The 16,876-nt window shown below is 38.9% G+C and overlaps 1 protein-coding gene across 1 annotated transcript in view; it reads left to right on the forward strand.

The window, feature by feature from the left end:
- camk1da (calcium/calmodulin-dependent protein kinase 1Da) overlaps window positions 1–16,876 on the forward strand; it is a 133,090-nt gene that overhangs the window by 79,389 nt on the left and 36,825 nt on the right. The window contains exons 4-6 of the mRNA XM_051954254.1: window positions 1,728–1,866; window positions 2,314–2,440; window positions 11,265–11,340. Of these exons, the coding sequence (XP_051810214.1) occupies window positions 1,728–1,866; window positions 2,314–2,440; window positions 11,265–11,340 (342 nt within the window). The remainder of the gene's footprint in view (window positions 1–1,727; window positions 1,867–2,313; window positions 2,441–11,264; window positions 11,341–16,876) is intronic.

Raw genomic sequence — 16,876 nt, forward strand, 5'->3', positions numbered from 1 at the left:
TGTTATTACTATTTTTATTTAATCCTCGTGTTGTCCTGCGGGTCAAAACTGGCCTGTTTTAAAGTTTGAAAATGCGGGGAAAAAATATATATTTTCACAGTGAAACTACTGATATCCACATTTTCAACATTTTTGGGAAATCTTTGAACATTCCTTGGTGGAAAAAAATAAATGTAAGAAATGTTTCTTCAGAACATTCACAAAAAAATCAACCAAAATCCAGCGAATTTCACTAGATTTTGGTGAATTTTTTGTAAATATTCTTAAAGAAAATACTAGAAGTTTTACTGATATATATGGAATCACTTTAGATATTTTTAGGATTTTTTTGGAAGATTTTTGCTCGTTTTTTGAAAATATTTACGACAATTTTCTTGCCATATTTGGGTGTTTTTTTTATGAAACTTTTAAGGGAAACTTTTAAGGAATTATTGGAATTTTCTTCCTGAAGGTTTTGCAAATTTTCAGAAATTTGGGGAATTTTTTGCTGAATTTTTGGATTTTATTCAGACAAGGAAACAATATTTTTTGATGCCTGTAAATGAGGACAACAGGAGGGTTAAGTACTGCAGTACTTTTATTCCATACTACTCACATGTACTTCCATATAGTGCCAATTCTACTGTGATTTGTTTTGCAAACAATCCACATTAACCTGCAGGTATTTATGCTGTGATTGCAGTGAGGTGAAGGTAGAGGTTGTCCTCCAGCAGGGGGAGCTGTCTGTCTGCTGTGTGATTAGTGAGGTTCCACCTTTATTAACTGTATGTTGTGTACGCCTGGACAAGTTCTTTCATGTGGTCTGGAGTCATAAAACATAAAACTAACTATTGAAAGAATCTGCCAGAGGGGAAAAATTTGCAGATTAACTTCTTTAAGTGTTTTTCTTGGGTCAGACGTGAGTTTTTTCATTGGCTGCTATCATTCTTTCTGCACACACAGACCTGCACTGCAGATACTTAGGAATAGTTTAATACCTTTAACCTGTTTCAAAAACAGATTTTTATGCTGGAGTTTAACTAATTTGTTTTTTAATTTAAGATGTGACTGTTACAGTTTTTGTCTGACTTGTGCTGCTCTAAATATTTTTGAAATTGTATTTATTTACAAAAACAGCAAGCATATTATAGGATAAGAACAGGAACTGGGTGGAGATGCCTTACTGTAGGTTTGGAACTCATCTGTAATCATGTGTTACTGCACTGAAATGCAAAATAATATTCATTTTAAAGCTAACAAATACACACCCTTCACTCTTTCCTGCTTCTTCTTGTCCTAATTTCTTTCTCCTTACTCTACTGTGTTCATTTAACTTGAGCTTCTTCTTTTGCTGCTGTTGCTAAATGAAAAAAAATACCTGAAAAGATATTCCTGAAGTATCAGACTTTTAAAAGTTGCAGTCTAGTGAGAGGATTTAGAGAATTCGTAAAACCAGTTATGAATCATCATAAGGAATGAGGAACTTGTGGTTTCCAACCTTAAGCACATGTACACATTAGAAGATACAGTAAATGCTGTGGGGTATATGAACATGTGTGTTTGTGTGTGTGGTAGCACATGGCTCACAGCTTCCACACACTGGCTAGAAACATCTGCAGCTCATAAATTACCAGAAATCTCACCCCAGCGACCCCCTGGCCTGTTACCAGTTACTGCCATGTGTGTGTGTGTGAATGGGAACATGTGCGTGTCAATATTCTTCACACACACTTTATTCCATCCTGCAGGGTGTCCGGCGGCGAGCTGTTCGACCGAATTGTGGAGAAGGGTTTCTACACAGAGAAGGATGCGAGCACGCTGATCCGGCAAGTCCTGGATGCTGTTCACTACCTGCACAAGATGGGGATCGTACACCGAGACCTGAAGGTGACACGCACGCACACACACACACACACACACACACACACACACACACACACACACACACACACACACACACACACACACCTTTCTACACACTCATACATGCACGCTTCCCTCCCACATTTTCAATCCACACGAGTGGTTCGTTTTCACCTGACAGCCAGTGATTTACTGCTGCAATAAGGGTAGTGCCCCGACACATTGCACTGTGGGTCAGCGTGGTGTGTGCCGTCTGTTGGAAGAGAGGTGATTGGTCAGAGTGAGCTCCATAAACCAGTGCTGCGTAAAATGACAATGAAAGGAAGGTTTTACTGTTTAAATTTGCTTTTTTTCTTTCCTGACACTCTGACCTTGACAAAAATGTGACCAAAATAATAAATCATCACTCATACGAGAGTCACAAATCTGATACACTTCTTTCTTGGTGTCTTTTTTATTTTGCTTCTGCAGCCAGAGAACTTGTTGTATTTTAATCCTCAAGACGAGTCCAAAATCATGATCAGTGACTTCGGCCTTTCCAAGATGGAGGGCAGTGGTGACGTCATGTCCACAGCCTGCGGCACGCCAGGATACGTGGGTAAGAAAGTCAGACTTTCCTCACCTCCAACACTCTCATCTTTACTCTAGTTATTTATCTTTTCCTGTAAAAGTCACCACATACCCTCTGAGTTACTGTTCTCACTGTCAGACTTTCCGACTCACATACCACAAGCAGTATATGATGATAAGGGCTGCAGATTTGCCTCTGAAAAGTTATTTTTGAAACGTGTGTGTCTTTGATTCACATCACTGTAGAAAAAGCAGAAAAATGGCTTGGATGCTTAAAATACAACCTCACTCACAAACAATGCTGGAAGATTTTATCAGCTTTAGCTACCTGGCTAATTAAAGTAACATTAGCTCCAGAGGTTGGTGGAAAATAGTCTCCAGCTGTCCTCATTACATTTAAAATCTGACTGGTCTTAAAACTCAGAACCGAGGAAAACGGTTTTGTTCAGGCACACGATGGCCACATGCATGATGTCGTACTAAATCACTGAAGCTAAAGTTACACTACCAAAAGTTTCAGAACACCCCAATTTTTCCAGCTTTTTATTGGAAATTACGCATATTAATGTCTCATTGTACTCTGAAATGAAAGCATAGAACAAATAAAGAAATAAAATTAAATAAATCTGTTTAGAAGCATAAATGTACTCTAAACTTTTCACTCATCAAAGTACCACCTTTGACAGATATAACAACTGATTTCCATTCTTTCCACAATGGAAATAAAATATTCTTCAGAAAGTTCTTCCCAACTCTGTTGCAGAAATTCCCATAAATGTGTGGTTCTTGTAGGTTGCTTTGCTTTCACTATTCTGTCCAGTTCATCCCAAACCGGCTCGATGGGGTTTAAGCCTGAAACTGTGCTGCCACTCCATGTTTTCAAGCTTATCATCTTGTTCTTTTCTTCACTGGGTTGGAAGTAATCAAGAAAAGTTGAGACACCTGTAGGATTTGGTAGCACCAACTTTCAAGGTTTGATCAACCTCCACTGCTGCAGAACAGCTTCAAGTTGTTTACACGTTTCTGTTCCCTGAAAAAGGCCGTTTTGTATAATTCTGAAATGTACATTATTTTTCAGTTTTGTGTAACCTTACCTTTAAAAAACAAAACTCTGGCAGTTCACCACTTACCTTTGTAGCATTTCAAGCTATTCATTGGACTTGAACTACTACTACGGTACTGTAGATATGCAAAATTCACCAGTCAGTGGTTTAATGTTGTGGCTTATTAATGTGTTTCATTCTAAAACAGCCTTGTTTAGCTGATTAGCTTAAATACTTGGACAAGAGGACAAGAAGTGAGATATGTGTAAAACAGTATGTTTTGACTTTTACCTTTTCAAGAGAAAAGCCCATGTAAGCAAACTTAGTGCTATCTTGGAATTACCGAGTTTAAACGTCTCCAAATTCCAAAGGCACTGAACACGGGTAAAGTTTGAAGAAACTCTGACAGCGTCCAGTACTGACTCCTACAACACAGAAGATGTGCTGTTGTGAACAAGGCTTTACTGTAATCTGACAAAATACTGAAGAACAAAATGGATCCTCATCCCTTTTAAGCTGGAGTTTGGGACTTTTGCAGATAAATAGCTTTACTAACTAAGTTCACACAATGTTGATTAAGCCTATCTGTGCCAGGTAAATCTCTGTATTTCGCAGTGAGTTTGAGTTTTACAGCTAATTTCTGGGGCAACATTCTTGTGCTGGTGCACTGGTAACAATAGATTGTACCTCAGTGTTGAAGAGGGACAAAGACAGTAGATTACAACCTCTAGGAGTGTGGAGGAGGCTTTGAAACTTCTTCTGAAGATAAACATGGAAAGCATCCAAGAGAAGTTCCCGATGTGCCAGATAAAAAACGTACTCAGCACTCAGAGAGGCATTATAATTATTTTTTTTAAAACGATCAACAGCAAGACAGAAGCGAGCATCGGCAGTGTTTGTGTAATTACTGTAAGAGCCAGAAGGGGAAGACAAAAGGTTTAGGTAAATCCACCGTAAAAGTCATACAAAGTAGACATTCAAATTTCTGCAGCAGATCATTCCATACTTTTAGTCTCTTTATGCTATTAAAATGCTTTAAAACTAAGTTCAGCAGATTTGGTTCATTAATCATTGCTATTAAAAAAAAAAGTTTCTTGTTATCATTTTTATGTCCCTACGTGGTTGAGTAAATAAAAACTGAGCTAAAAACTTCATTGAGCACATGTTGTTCCCATCTGACACCATTTATGTTTCATCTTTGTTCATTTTCTGTCATCTGGAGCACCATATGTGTGTGTGTGTGTGTGTGGTGTTCATCCAGTGTGTGCACCTTACATTCACACACACACCAGTCGCTCTTATCACCACCTGACAGACAAGTCCCTTCTGCAGAGTCCACATGGATGAAGCCTGCTGTGTGGGAGTGTGTAGTCCTGTGTATATGTCTGTGTGTGTCATTATAGGACACAGATGTTCAGTGACAGAACACACACTTCCATGTTTGAACACAAGACCGGTGGCTCTGCTTGTCTTTCTGACAAAGATCACTCAAACTCTCACATAAACAGATCTGTCAGAGACATGCAGACAGGCAGGTACATTTTAATTTAACTTAAACCTATTCCCATCAGCTTTACTCAACACAGCTGGTCTTCACGTTGTGTAACTGCTCTGAATATTCAGAGGTTTTACATTTTTTTACCAACCACTCACAAACTTTCCTGCTACTATTTTCTCTGATCCTGATTTGATAACTCTGAAATTGGACCTTTATGAAACTTCGAATACCAATGATCCAATTATACACACACACAGGAGTGCTGAAAAAATCAAAAAGAAATTACATCAGCTGGCATTTTACTTTTATTGGTCAGTACCTTGCATCAATTGTGCTCGCATTCCCTTCTCCCTTTCATTATAAATCTCTTTTTATTGTTCTCATCCATCTACTTCCAGTCCAACTCCCTCAGAGCGTCACCCCTGACTCCCACCTTTCTTGCTCTCCCGCAGAGGTTTACCGGGCTGTGGGGCATTTCCTCTCCAGACTATTTGTATCTAAATTTAACCAAAGAATAAATAATTGGAGAAAGCACTAAATGAAAACCAGATCTTAATTATAAGCATGACAACAGCAGATTTTCTCTTCGTTTGACTACATTCAAGAACAGTTAAATGTGCCGTTTTGTCAGAGGCTGCAGAACGACAGTTGAATGTGGAATTTTTGGGCTGATGCATAGACTGTATATATATGATGAATGTAGCTTCCGCTTTTGTGAAGTGAAGCCAAAGCCAAAAACTTTAAAGCTGCATTCTTTCTAATAGCCAGCAGGGGGCGACTCCACTGGTTGTAAAATAAGTCTGATTGTAAAGATGTCTATGAGACAATGACCCTTTTCCCGATGCATTCAAGGCCTCAGTCACTGGTTTTAAGACTTTCTGGATACAGCATAATATTAATTTTGTACATTATGGTCCTATTTAGACTAAAATAGATGATAAAACAGCGTATCTTCCAGAGCAGAGCTACCTTTTGACTTTTACAGTTCTCTATCATATCACCTGATTTATTGACATCGAGTTCTCAGTCAGATCTACCCCTCGCTTACATCCGATTTCAAAAGAGTAACATGGTCCAGAGACCAAACTTGAATTCAGCAACTTGCTGTGAAAACACTGCTGATTCTGTTCCACTGTCTGCTCAGCTACATTGTAATAAATGTAGTCAGTCATCCTCTGTGATAAACTATCCATTCATCCATCATCTGTACACTGCTTAATCCTCATTATGTTCATTTGAGGAGCTGGAGTCTATCCCAGCTGACTTACACACGTGGACAAAATTGTTGGTACCCCTCAGTTAAAGAAGGAAAAACCCACAATTCTCACTGAAATCACTTGAAACTCACAAAAGTAACAATAAATAAAAATTTATTGAAAATTAAATAATCAAAATCAGCCATCACTTTTGAATTGTTGATTAACATAATTATTTAAAAAAACAAACTAATGAAATAGGGCTGGACAAAAATGATGGTACCCATAACTTAATATTTTGTTGCACAACCTTTTGAGGCAATCACTGCAATTAAACGATTTCTGTATTTGTCAATGAGCGTTCTGCAGCTGTCAACAGGTATTTTGGCCCACTCCTCATGAGCAAACAGCTCCAGTTGTCTCAGGTTTGATGGGTGTCTTCTCCAAATGGCATGTTTCAGCTCCTTCAACATATGTTGAATGGGATTCAGATCTGGGCTCATAGAAGGCCACTTTAGAATAGTCCAACGCTTTTCTCTCAGCCATTCTTGGGTGTTTTTGGCGGTGTGTTTTGGATCGTTGTCCTGTTGGAAGACCCATGACCTGCGACTGAGACCAAGCTTTCTGACACTAGGCAGCACATTTCTCTCCAGAATGCCTTGATAGTCTTCAGATTTCATCGTACCTTGCACACTTTCAAGACACCCTGTGCCAGATGCAGCAAAGCAGCCCCAAAACATTACTGAGCCTCCTCCATGTTTCACCGTAGGGACAGTGTTCTTTTCTTCGTATGCTTGGTTTTTGAGTCTATGAACATAGAGTTGATGTGCCTTACCAAAAAGCTCCAGTTTGGTCTCATCTGTCCAAAGGACATTCTCCCAGAAGCTTTGTGGCTTGTCAACATGCATTTTTGCAAATTCCAGTCTCGCTTTTTTATGAGTTTTTTTTAGCAGTGGTGTCCTCCTCGGTCGTCTCCCATGAAGTCCACTTTGGCTCAAACAACGACGAATGGTGCGATCTGACACTGATGTACCTTGGCCTTGGAGTTCACCTTTAATTTCTTTGGAGGTTGCTCTGGGCTCTTTGGATACAATTCCAACGATCCGTCTCTTCAATTTGTCATCAATTTTCCTCTTGCGGCCACGTCCAGGGAGGTTGGCTACTGTCCCGTGGGTCTTGAACTTCTGAATAATATGAGCCACTGTTGTCACAGGAACTTCAAGCTGTTTAGAGATGGTCTTATAGCCTTTACCTTTAAGATGTTTGTCTATAATTTTTTTTCGGATGTCCTGGGACAATTCTCTCCTTCGCTTTCTGTTGTCCATGTTCAGTGTGGTACACACCTTTTCACCAAACAGCAGGGTGACTACTTGTCTCCCTTTAAATAGGCAGACTGACTGATTATGAGTTTGGAAACACCTGTGATGTCAATTAAATGACACACCTGAGTTAATCATGTCACTCTGGTCAAATAGTTTTCAATCTTTTATAGAGGTACCATCATTTTTGTCCAGGCCTGTTTCATTAGTTTGTTTTTTAAAATAATTATGTTAATCAACAATTCAAAAGTAATGGCTGTTTTTGATTATTTAATTTTCAATAAATTTTTATTTATTGTTACTTTTGTGAGTTTCAAGTGATTTCAGTGAGAATTGTGGGTTTTTCCTTCTTTAACTGAGGGGTACCAACAATTTTGTCCACGTGTGTAAGGTGAAGACAGGGGACACCTGGACAGGTCATCAGTCTATCACAGGGCTACATATAGAGACAAACAATCACACTCACATTCACACCTACAGACTATTTAGAATCACCAGTTAACCTCAGCATGTTTTTGGACTGTGGGAGGAAGTTGGAGTACCTGGAGAAAACCCACGCATGCACAGGAGAACATGGAAACTCCATGTAGAAAGATCCCAGGCCCAGGCTGAGACATGGACCGGGGATCTTCTAGCTGCAAGGCGACAGTGCTAACCACCAAATCACTGTGCAGCCCTTGACAAACAATGTGATGATATAATTTCCCAATTACCCCAGACATTTTCTGCTACATTTTAAGTCAAAGAAAGTCGATAACAGCCGATAACATCGACCGACTGCTATCAGGCTCTAGTACATTTACTGAAACATGAGGTTTGTTTGCTAACCATAATGCATAACCCTAAAGTTAAATTTACATTATTGTCACAATAACACACTGAAACTATATACATATATATATATATATATATATATATATATATATACAGTGCCTTGTGAAAGTATTCGGCCCCCTTGAACTTTTCAACCTTTCGCCACATTTCAGGCTTCAAACATAAAGTTATAAAATTTTAATTTTTTGTCAAGAATCAACAACAATTGGGACACAATCGTGAAGTGGAATGAAATTTATTGGATATTTTATACTTTTTTAACAAATGAAAAACTGAAAAGTGGGGTGTGCAATATTATTCGGCCCCTTTACTTTCAGTGCAGCAAACTCACTCCAGAAGTTCAGTGAGGATCTCTGAATGATCCAATGTTGTCCTAAATGACTGATGATGATAAATAGAATCCACCTGTGTGTAATCAAGTCTCCGTATAAATGCACCTGCTCTGTGATAGTCTCAGGGTTCTGTTTAAAGTGCAGAGAGCATCGTGAAGACCAAGGAACACACCAGGCAGGTCCGAGATACTGTTGTGGAGAAGTTTAAAGCCGGATTTGGATACAAAAAGATTTCCCAAGCTTTAAACATCTCAAGGAGCACTGTGCAAGCAATCATATCGAAATGGAAGGAGTATCAGACCACTGCAAATCTACCAAGACCCGGCCGTCCCTCTAAACTTTCACCTCCAACAAGGAGAAGACTGATCAGAGATGCAGCCAAGAGGCCCATGATCACTCTGGATGAACTGCAGAGATCTACAGCTGAGGTGGGAGAGTCTGTCCATAGGACAACAATCAGTCGTACACTGCACAAATCTGGCCTTTATGGAAGAGTGGCAAGAAGAAAGCCATTTCTCAAAGATATCCATAAAAAGTCTGGTTTGAAGTTTGCCACAAGCCACCTGGGAGACACACCAAACATGTGGAAGAAGGTGCTCTGGACAGATGAAACCAAAATGGAACTTTTTGGCCACAATGCAAAACGATATGTTTGGCGTAAAAGCAACACAGCTCATCACCCTGAACACACCATCCCCACTGTCAAACATGGTGGTGGCAGCCTCATGGTTTGGGCCTGCTTTTCTTCAACAGGGACAGGGAAGATGGTTAAAATTGATGGGAAGATGAATGGAGTCAAATACAGGACCATTCTGGAAGAAAACCTGTTGGAGTCTGCAAAAGACCTGAGACTGGGATGGAGATTTATCTTCCAACAGGACAATGATCCAAAACATAAAGCCAAATCTACAATAGAATGGTTCACAAATAAACGTATCCAGGTGTTAGAATGGCCAAGTCAAAGTCCAGACCTGAATCCAATGGAGAATCTGTGGGCAGAGCTGAAGACTGCTGTTCACAAACACTCTCCATCCAACCTCACTGAGCTCGAGCTGTTTTGCAAGGAAGAATGGGCAAGAATTTCAGTCTCTCAATGTGCAAAACTGATAGAGACTTACCCCAAGCGACTTGCAGCTGTAATTGCAGCAAAACGAGGTGCTACAAGGGGCCCGAATAATATTGCACGCCCCACTTTTCAGGTTTTTATTTGTTAAAAAAGTTTAAAATATCCAATAAATTTCATTCCACTTCACAATTGTGTCCCACTTGTTGATTCTTGACCAAAAAATTAAAATTTTATATCTTTATGTTTGAAGCCTGAAATGTGGCGAAAGGTTGAAAAGTTCAAGGGGGCTGAATACTTTCACAAGGCACTGTACATATATATATATATATATATATATATATATATATATATATATATATACATACAGTATATACACTTTATATATACATAAACTGTATATACTGTATGTCTTCCACCTGCAGGTGCATTAGGTGAAAACCATTCTGGTAAAACTCCTTTTTGTTTGCACAAGTGGCAGAGTTTACTGTTTAAAATGTATCGATGCACATACTGTCAACTGTTCCACAGGAAAGTCAGAAAAAACACCAAAAGACCCGTTTTAACAGGATGCACATGTTCTCATAACACAATCAGCACCTACGAGAGGTTAGGAAATACGTGAAAACGACTGAGTAGGTGAGCTGAGAGACTCAGAAACTTCACCAACCAAACATCCAAACTTGTGTTATCCCACTCAGCTAATTTGTAGCACACACACAGAATAGACATTCCAAGGTTTTTACAGTAAAACTTCTATTCAGATTAATGCTAGAGACACTGTTTTACACCAGCTTGTAACCTAAGGAACATATTTGACTCTGAATTGTGTTTTTGAGGTGGTACCAGATACAGTGACCTCAGTGTGTAAGAATGTCCTAATTCTAAATCCAGTAAAACAAGAACATACGCACGCCTTCACCCTGAGTCACAGTCGAACAATAAAGAAACTTAAGTACTCTGATTTATTGTACTTAAGTGCGCAAAGCTTAGATTTTGCCCTAGAAATGTCTGGTATTTCTTCATATCTGGCTCTGTGTGTGTGTAAGCATGTCAAATCTATTTTGAGGCAGCTTTGTGTTAGGTGATGTTATGGTGAGCTCATTGTCATCAGTAATTTGCTCTGTCCAGGGCCTTCAGTAATGAGCTGCAGAGGAAGGCCAGGCCAGTCTCTTTTACAATCAGCAACAACACAGAAAACGGCTCTCAGGCTAACTAGCAGCTAGCTTTGTGTTGAAGTACAGGAACTTGGGTTAAATAGTTTCAGGTCCTCTTCATGTCAGGTATAAGTCTCTGGAGCTGTGAGAATTTGTACCTGCTGCACAGAATTTCCCACCATTAACCAAACTGCCATGTGATTTTCATTTTGATGGAGATGGAGAGTCTGCACATTTTTTTCTGTATTCAGGCTCATTAAACAGCTACATTTTCACGTAAAACTGCTTTAACTGAGCCTCAAGCTGAAAAGAAAGCATACACACAGGCCAAATTTCAGTGTAGTTAGGTTTACTAGCAGGCTACTGCAAAATGAAGGAGCATTAATACAAACTGTCTGTGTCTCTCTCAGCTCCAGAGGTCCTCGCCCAGAAGCCCTACAGTAAAGCAGTGGACTGCTGGTCCATCGGAGTGATTGCCTACATCCTGTGAGTACCAGCACGTCTCTTTTGCATTACATAACACGTGTTTGTGTGTTATTCAAGCAGCCTGACTGACATCACCATAGTTGGAGTTGGTTTCACAGTTTACAAGAGTTTCTCACCACAAACCTCAGCATTAACACCTTATGTCACATAGTCAAGTGGAGGAATCTGCATTCTTGATGCCATTTATGCCACATAAGGTGTGATGGCATCATCATTGTGGGAAATATGTCAAAGTCGCAAAAATTATTTACTGGCTCGGTCTGGAGTTCTGTCACAAATATACCATTTATATTACCGTTCAAAAGTTCAGGGTTTTCTAATCATCAGTGAGCCTTTCAACTCCATTAGCTAACACAATGTAGCATAAGAACACAGGAGTGATGGTTGCAGGAAATTCCTCTGTACCCCTATGGAGATATTCCATTAAAAATCAGCCATTTCCAGCTAGAATAGTCATTTACCATATTAACAATGTCTACACTGGATTTATCATTCATTTAATGTTACCTTCAATGAAACAAAAATGATTTTCTTTCAAAAACGAGGACATTTCTAAGTGACCCCAGTCTTTTGAACAGTAATGTTCAAACAGGATTCTGTAAAAACACAAAAAATTGTCTGTTCCTCAGAGCAACTGAGAAGCTACAAGTGACCCATCTGTTAGGTAGCACTTTTTGGATGAGCTGCACGCTGTTTTTATGCAGAGCAGAAAGGCCACATGTGTAGAGACAAATTACAAATACAAGTCGTTAAGCTCCCACAGTATGTAGAGACACCATTTTTTCCTGTGCCAGTAACACCTGTGGGCATTTGGAACATGTTGTACATGTTCCTTGCAATTTTTCTAGAATGACAAAGAACAAGTTCAACTTTTGTTTTGACTATTTCTGTGATTTATGGCATTATAAACTGTGTCATAGCTCAGAGTTCTCTCTCCTTCTAGTCATGGTTTGAGCTGCTTCCACAGAGGTGCAGGACTTTATATTGCAGTGAAAAATGACCCACAGTAAGTAAAAATGGGGCAGGCGCAAAAAACATTTAGAAATGGCTTTAGGTTCAGAGGTTTAACAGACACGTCTCTCACACTCATAGTCAGTGTGGGACAAATGTTACTGTTCGTAGTTTGTTACACACCCATGTAGGCGGAAGGTGCGTAGTATAATGTTTGATTTAAAAAAAAAAAAAAAAAAAGATTTTCCCAGTCTCCAAAAAACAATTAGCAGGTTCAAAGAAAATACAAAAAAAAAGTTTAATTACATTTTAGTTATCATATTCTTTAGGTCGAGAGGCCAGGGACTCTTCAGTTCAGCCATTACACATAGATGTAAATGCCTGGATACATAGAAAATGTTTTGAGATCAAAAGATTTAATTGTAAATATAATCTATTTATTTATTTATTTGTTATTAAGATTAATTTATTATTATTTATATATATATATATATAGAAATATATATATATCTAGGCGATATTATTTACATATAACAAGGAGCTAGACTAGAACAGTTTATTAACTTTTACAATAAACAGCGTAAGTTAATTAATATTAATTAATTATTATTTAATTATTTCTTTCTCTCTCTCTCTCTAGGCTGTTATATACATCTAAGAAGGAGATTGACGAGAATAAGATAGAGGCAGACTGTTTATTTACATTTACAATACACAGGTACATTGTTGTGTAAGTAACACTTCACCTTCATACAAAGTCATGGCTAGAAACCCTGAAAGAGGACCGTTTTGCACCATTTCTTTCTTGTACTTTGTACTCATCAGGTTTAAAATGTTTGCTGCAGAGCACCGACTCATCACTTGCAGCAAACCCCACCCTCCTCAGAGCTGCTTCCACTTCCTCCTGAGCCGAAAGTCTTTAGGAAACCTACATAGAGTAAGAACAATAGACAAAAAAGTAAATAAGTCTGTACACAACAACATATCTAAAAATAAATCATGCTACTAAATTAAGGACAAAGAACAGCAGTAGCCAATATACTGGAGACCAAAGTTATTTAATTTGATCAGTATATCATTGTTTAGTAACATTTCAATTACACACGTGGACAAAATTGTTGGTACCCCTCAGTTAAAGAAGGAAAAACCCACAATTCTCACTGAAATCACTTGAAACTCACAAAAGTAACAATAAATAAAAATTTATTGAAAATTAAATAATCAAAATCAGCCATCACTTTTGAATTGTTGATTAACATAATTATTAAAAAAAACAAACTAATGAAATAGGGCTGGACAAAAATGATGGTACCCATACACACGTGGACAAAATTGTTGGTACCCCTCAGTTAAAGAAGGAAAAACCCACAATTCTCACTGAAATCACTTGAAACTCACAAAAGTAACAATAAATAAAAATTTATTGAAAATTAAATAATCAAAAACAGCCATTACTTTTGAATTGTTGATTAACATAATTATTTTAAAAAACAAACTAATGAAACAGGCCTGGACAAAAATGATGGTACCTCTATAAAAGATTGAAAACTATTTGACCAGAGTGACATGATTAACTCAGGTGTGTCATTTAATTGACATCACAGGTGTTTCCAAACTCATAATCAGTCAGTCTGCCTATTTAAAGGGAGACAAGTAGTCACCCTGCTGTTTGGTGAAAAGGTGTGTACCACACTGAACATGGACAACAGAAAGCGAAGGAGAGAATTGTCCCAGGACATCCGAAAAAAATTATAGACAAACATCTTAAAGGTAAAGGCTATAAGACCATCTCTAAACAGCTTGAAGTTCCTGTGACAACAGTGGCTCATATTATTCAGAAGTTCAAGACCCACGGGACAGTAGCCAACCTCCCTGGACGTGGCCGCAAGAGGAAAATTGATGACAAATTGAAGAGACGGATCGTTGGAATTGTATCCAAAGAGCCCAGAGCAACCTCCAAAGAAATTAAAGGTGAACTCCAACGCCAAGGTACATCAGTGTCAGATCGCACCATTTGTCGTTGTTTGAGCCAAAGTGGACTTCATGGGAGACGACCAAGGAGGACACCACTGCTGAAAAAAACTCATAAAAAAGCGAGACTGGAATTTGCAAAAATGCATGTTGACAAGCCACAAAGCTTCTGGGAGAATGTCCTTTGGACAGATGAGACCAAACTGGAGCTTTTTGGTAAGGCACATCAACTCTATGTTCATAGACTCAAAAACCAAGCATACGAAGAAAAGAACACTGTCCCTACGGTGAAACATGGAGGAGGCTCAGTAATGTTTTGGGGCTGCTTTGCTGCATCTGGCACAGGGTGTCTTGAAAGTGTGCAAGGTACGATGAAATCTGAAGACTATCAAGGCATTCTGGAGAGAAATGTGCTGCCCCGTGTCAGAAAGCTTGGTCTCAGTCGCAGGTCATGGGTCTTCCAACAGGACAACGATCCAAAACACACAGCCAAAAACACCCAAGAATGGCTGAGAGAAAAGTGTTGGACTATTCTAAAGTGGCCTTCTATGAGCCCAGATCTGAATCCCATTGAACATATGTGGAAGGAGCTGAAACATGCCATTTGGAGAAGACACCCATCAAACCTGAGACAACTGGAGCTGTTTGCTCATGAGGAGTGGGCCAAAATACCTGTTGACAGCTGCAGAACGCTCATTGACAAATACAGAAATCGTTTAATTGCAGTGATTGCCTCAAAAGGTTGTGCAACAAAATATTAAGTTATGGGTACCATCATTTTTGTCCAGGCCTGTTTCATTAGTTTGTTTTTTTAAATAATTATGTTAATCAACAATTCAAAAGTAATGGCTGTTTTTGATTATTTAATTTTCAATAAATTTTTATTTATTGTTACTTTTGTGAGTTTCAAGTGATTTCAGTGAGAATTGTGGGTTTTTCCTTCTTTAACTGAGGGGTACCAGCAATTTTGTCCACGTGTGTATGTGAGAGCAGTCCTAAAGAATTGCCTGAAATCCCAATCATAAAATGGGTTTGGAGGAATAACATAGATGCTAATCTATATATATGAGTTAGGCTTTATAACTACTATTGGTAGTACGTATTGGTGGTATTAATAGTAATGCGACTACTACTAGTAGTAGTAGTGGTAATACACCAACTACTGCTGCCGTTGGGGCGGCTGTGGCTCAGGTGATAGAGCGGGTCGTCCAATGATCGAAGGGTTGGCGGTTTGATTCCTGCTCTCGCCTAGTCATGTGCTGTTGTGTCCTTGGGCAAGACACTTAACCCTCCTTGCCTCCAGTGCTGTCACACTGGTGTTTGAATGCGTGTGAATGTATACTGACTGCTGTTGCAGGTTGATTAGCAACCTGCACATTTGTGTGTGAATATGTGTGTCTGGGAGAATGGGAAAATTGTTGTAAAAGCGCTTTGAGTACTCTGATGAGTAGAAAAGCGCTATATAAGAGCAAGTCCATTTACCATTTGCTCATACTGTCTCTGCTACTACAACTTGTAATATTATTACAAATGCTGACACTACTTCTACTCCTCTAACGGCTATTTATACTACTACTGCTGCTTGAACTTTTGGTATTACTATTACTGCTGCGTGTACTTTTAGTTTTACTACTACTGCATGTACAACTCTACTACAGCTACTAATAATAATCGTCTGGTGTTTGGTTGTCCAGCTGTTAGCTTGCGTTAGTGTTTTGCTAGCGGCTAACTGGTTAGCTCTCATAGACTCTGAACAAGATTTAGCAATGAAAAAAGAACCAAAAAAATTCTTACCTATGGAAAGTTATTCCAAGTTTCATTGTCTCCAACGTTCGCCATAGTGTGCAATTAAATGCAGCGCAATGAGCCAGCATTGTTCCTTTTTTTGTTTTCGCCCCGTACACACTCTTCATATCTATGACTCCGATGGGGAGGCGGATGCGTTCATATGATTAGCTGAACAGTACACCCACCCCCACATGGGGTGAGTTTTTGTGATTGGCTGAAAGGAGGGAGACATCTGATTGGCTACAGAAACTTCCGTGTTGAAAAAAATGCATTTGTGGATCGAGCTGAGGGCAGAGGAGTCTCAAAAAAGATTCACACACAAAAGCAGTTTGTGAATGCAGAAATACATTTGTGAACTTTCTTAATTTATTTGTGGATTGCAGTTTACATTTGTGAATACCAGTTTACATTTGTGAACTTTAAGCTTCCGTCAATTTTCGTCTGAAATTTCTACTGAAGATGTACGGAAAGTAAATTGAATGCTGTTCTTGAACTGTTTGGAGTACAGGCATGGTTGGGGTCTCCTGACAACCTGAATTTTCACCCAGTGCAGTCAGAATTACTCTCGGTGCTACTGGCACAGAGTATTTTATGTTGGAACACACTGAATTAGGATGAATTTTATTCTCGCCTAAATTTTTTCCCTAATAAAACACCTGAAAATAAGTGTGGCAGCACTGTGACAGCTTGAAAACACAAAAAGGCAACAGCCTGGGGTCTTACATAGTTCAGGTCAAAATTTCAGAGCAATACTACAAGAAATGAGTGTTTCACTCATGTATTTGTACTGCTATGGCCAGGCGCTGTCAATTTTGGACACCCTCTG

Source organism: Acanthochromis polyacanthus, chromosome 1, assembly GCF_021347895.1.
Source record: "Acanthochromis polyacanthus isolate Apoly-LR-REF ecotype Palm Island chromosome 1, KAUST_Apoly_ChrSc, whole genome shotgun sequence".
Taxonomy (NCBI): Eukaryota; Metazoa; Chordata; class Actinopteri; family Pomacentridae; genus Acanthochromis; species Acanthochromis polyacanthus.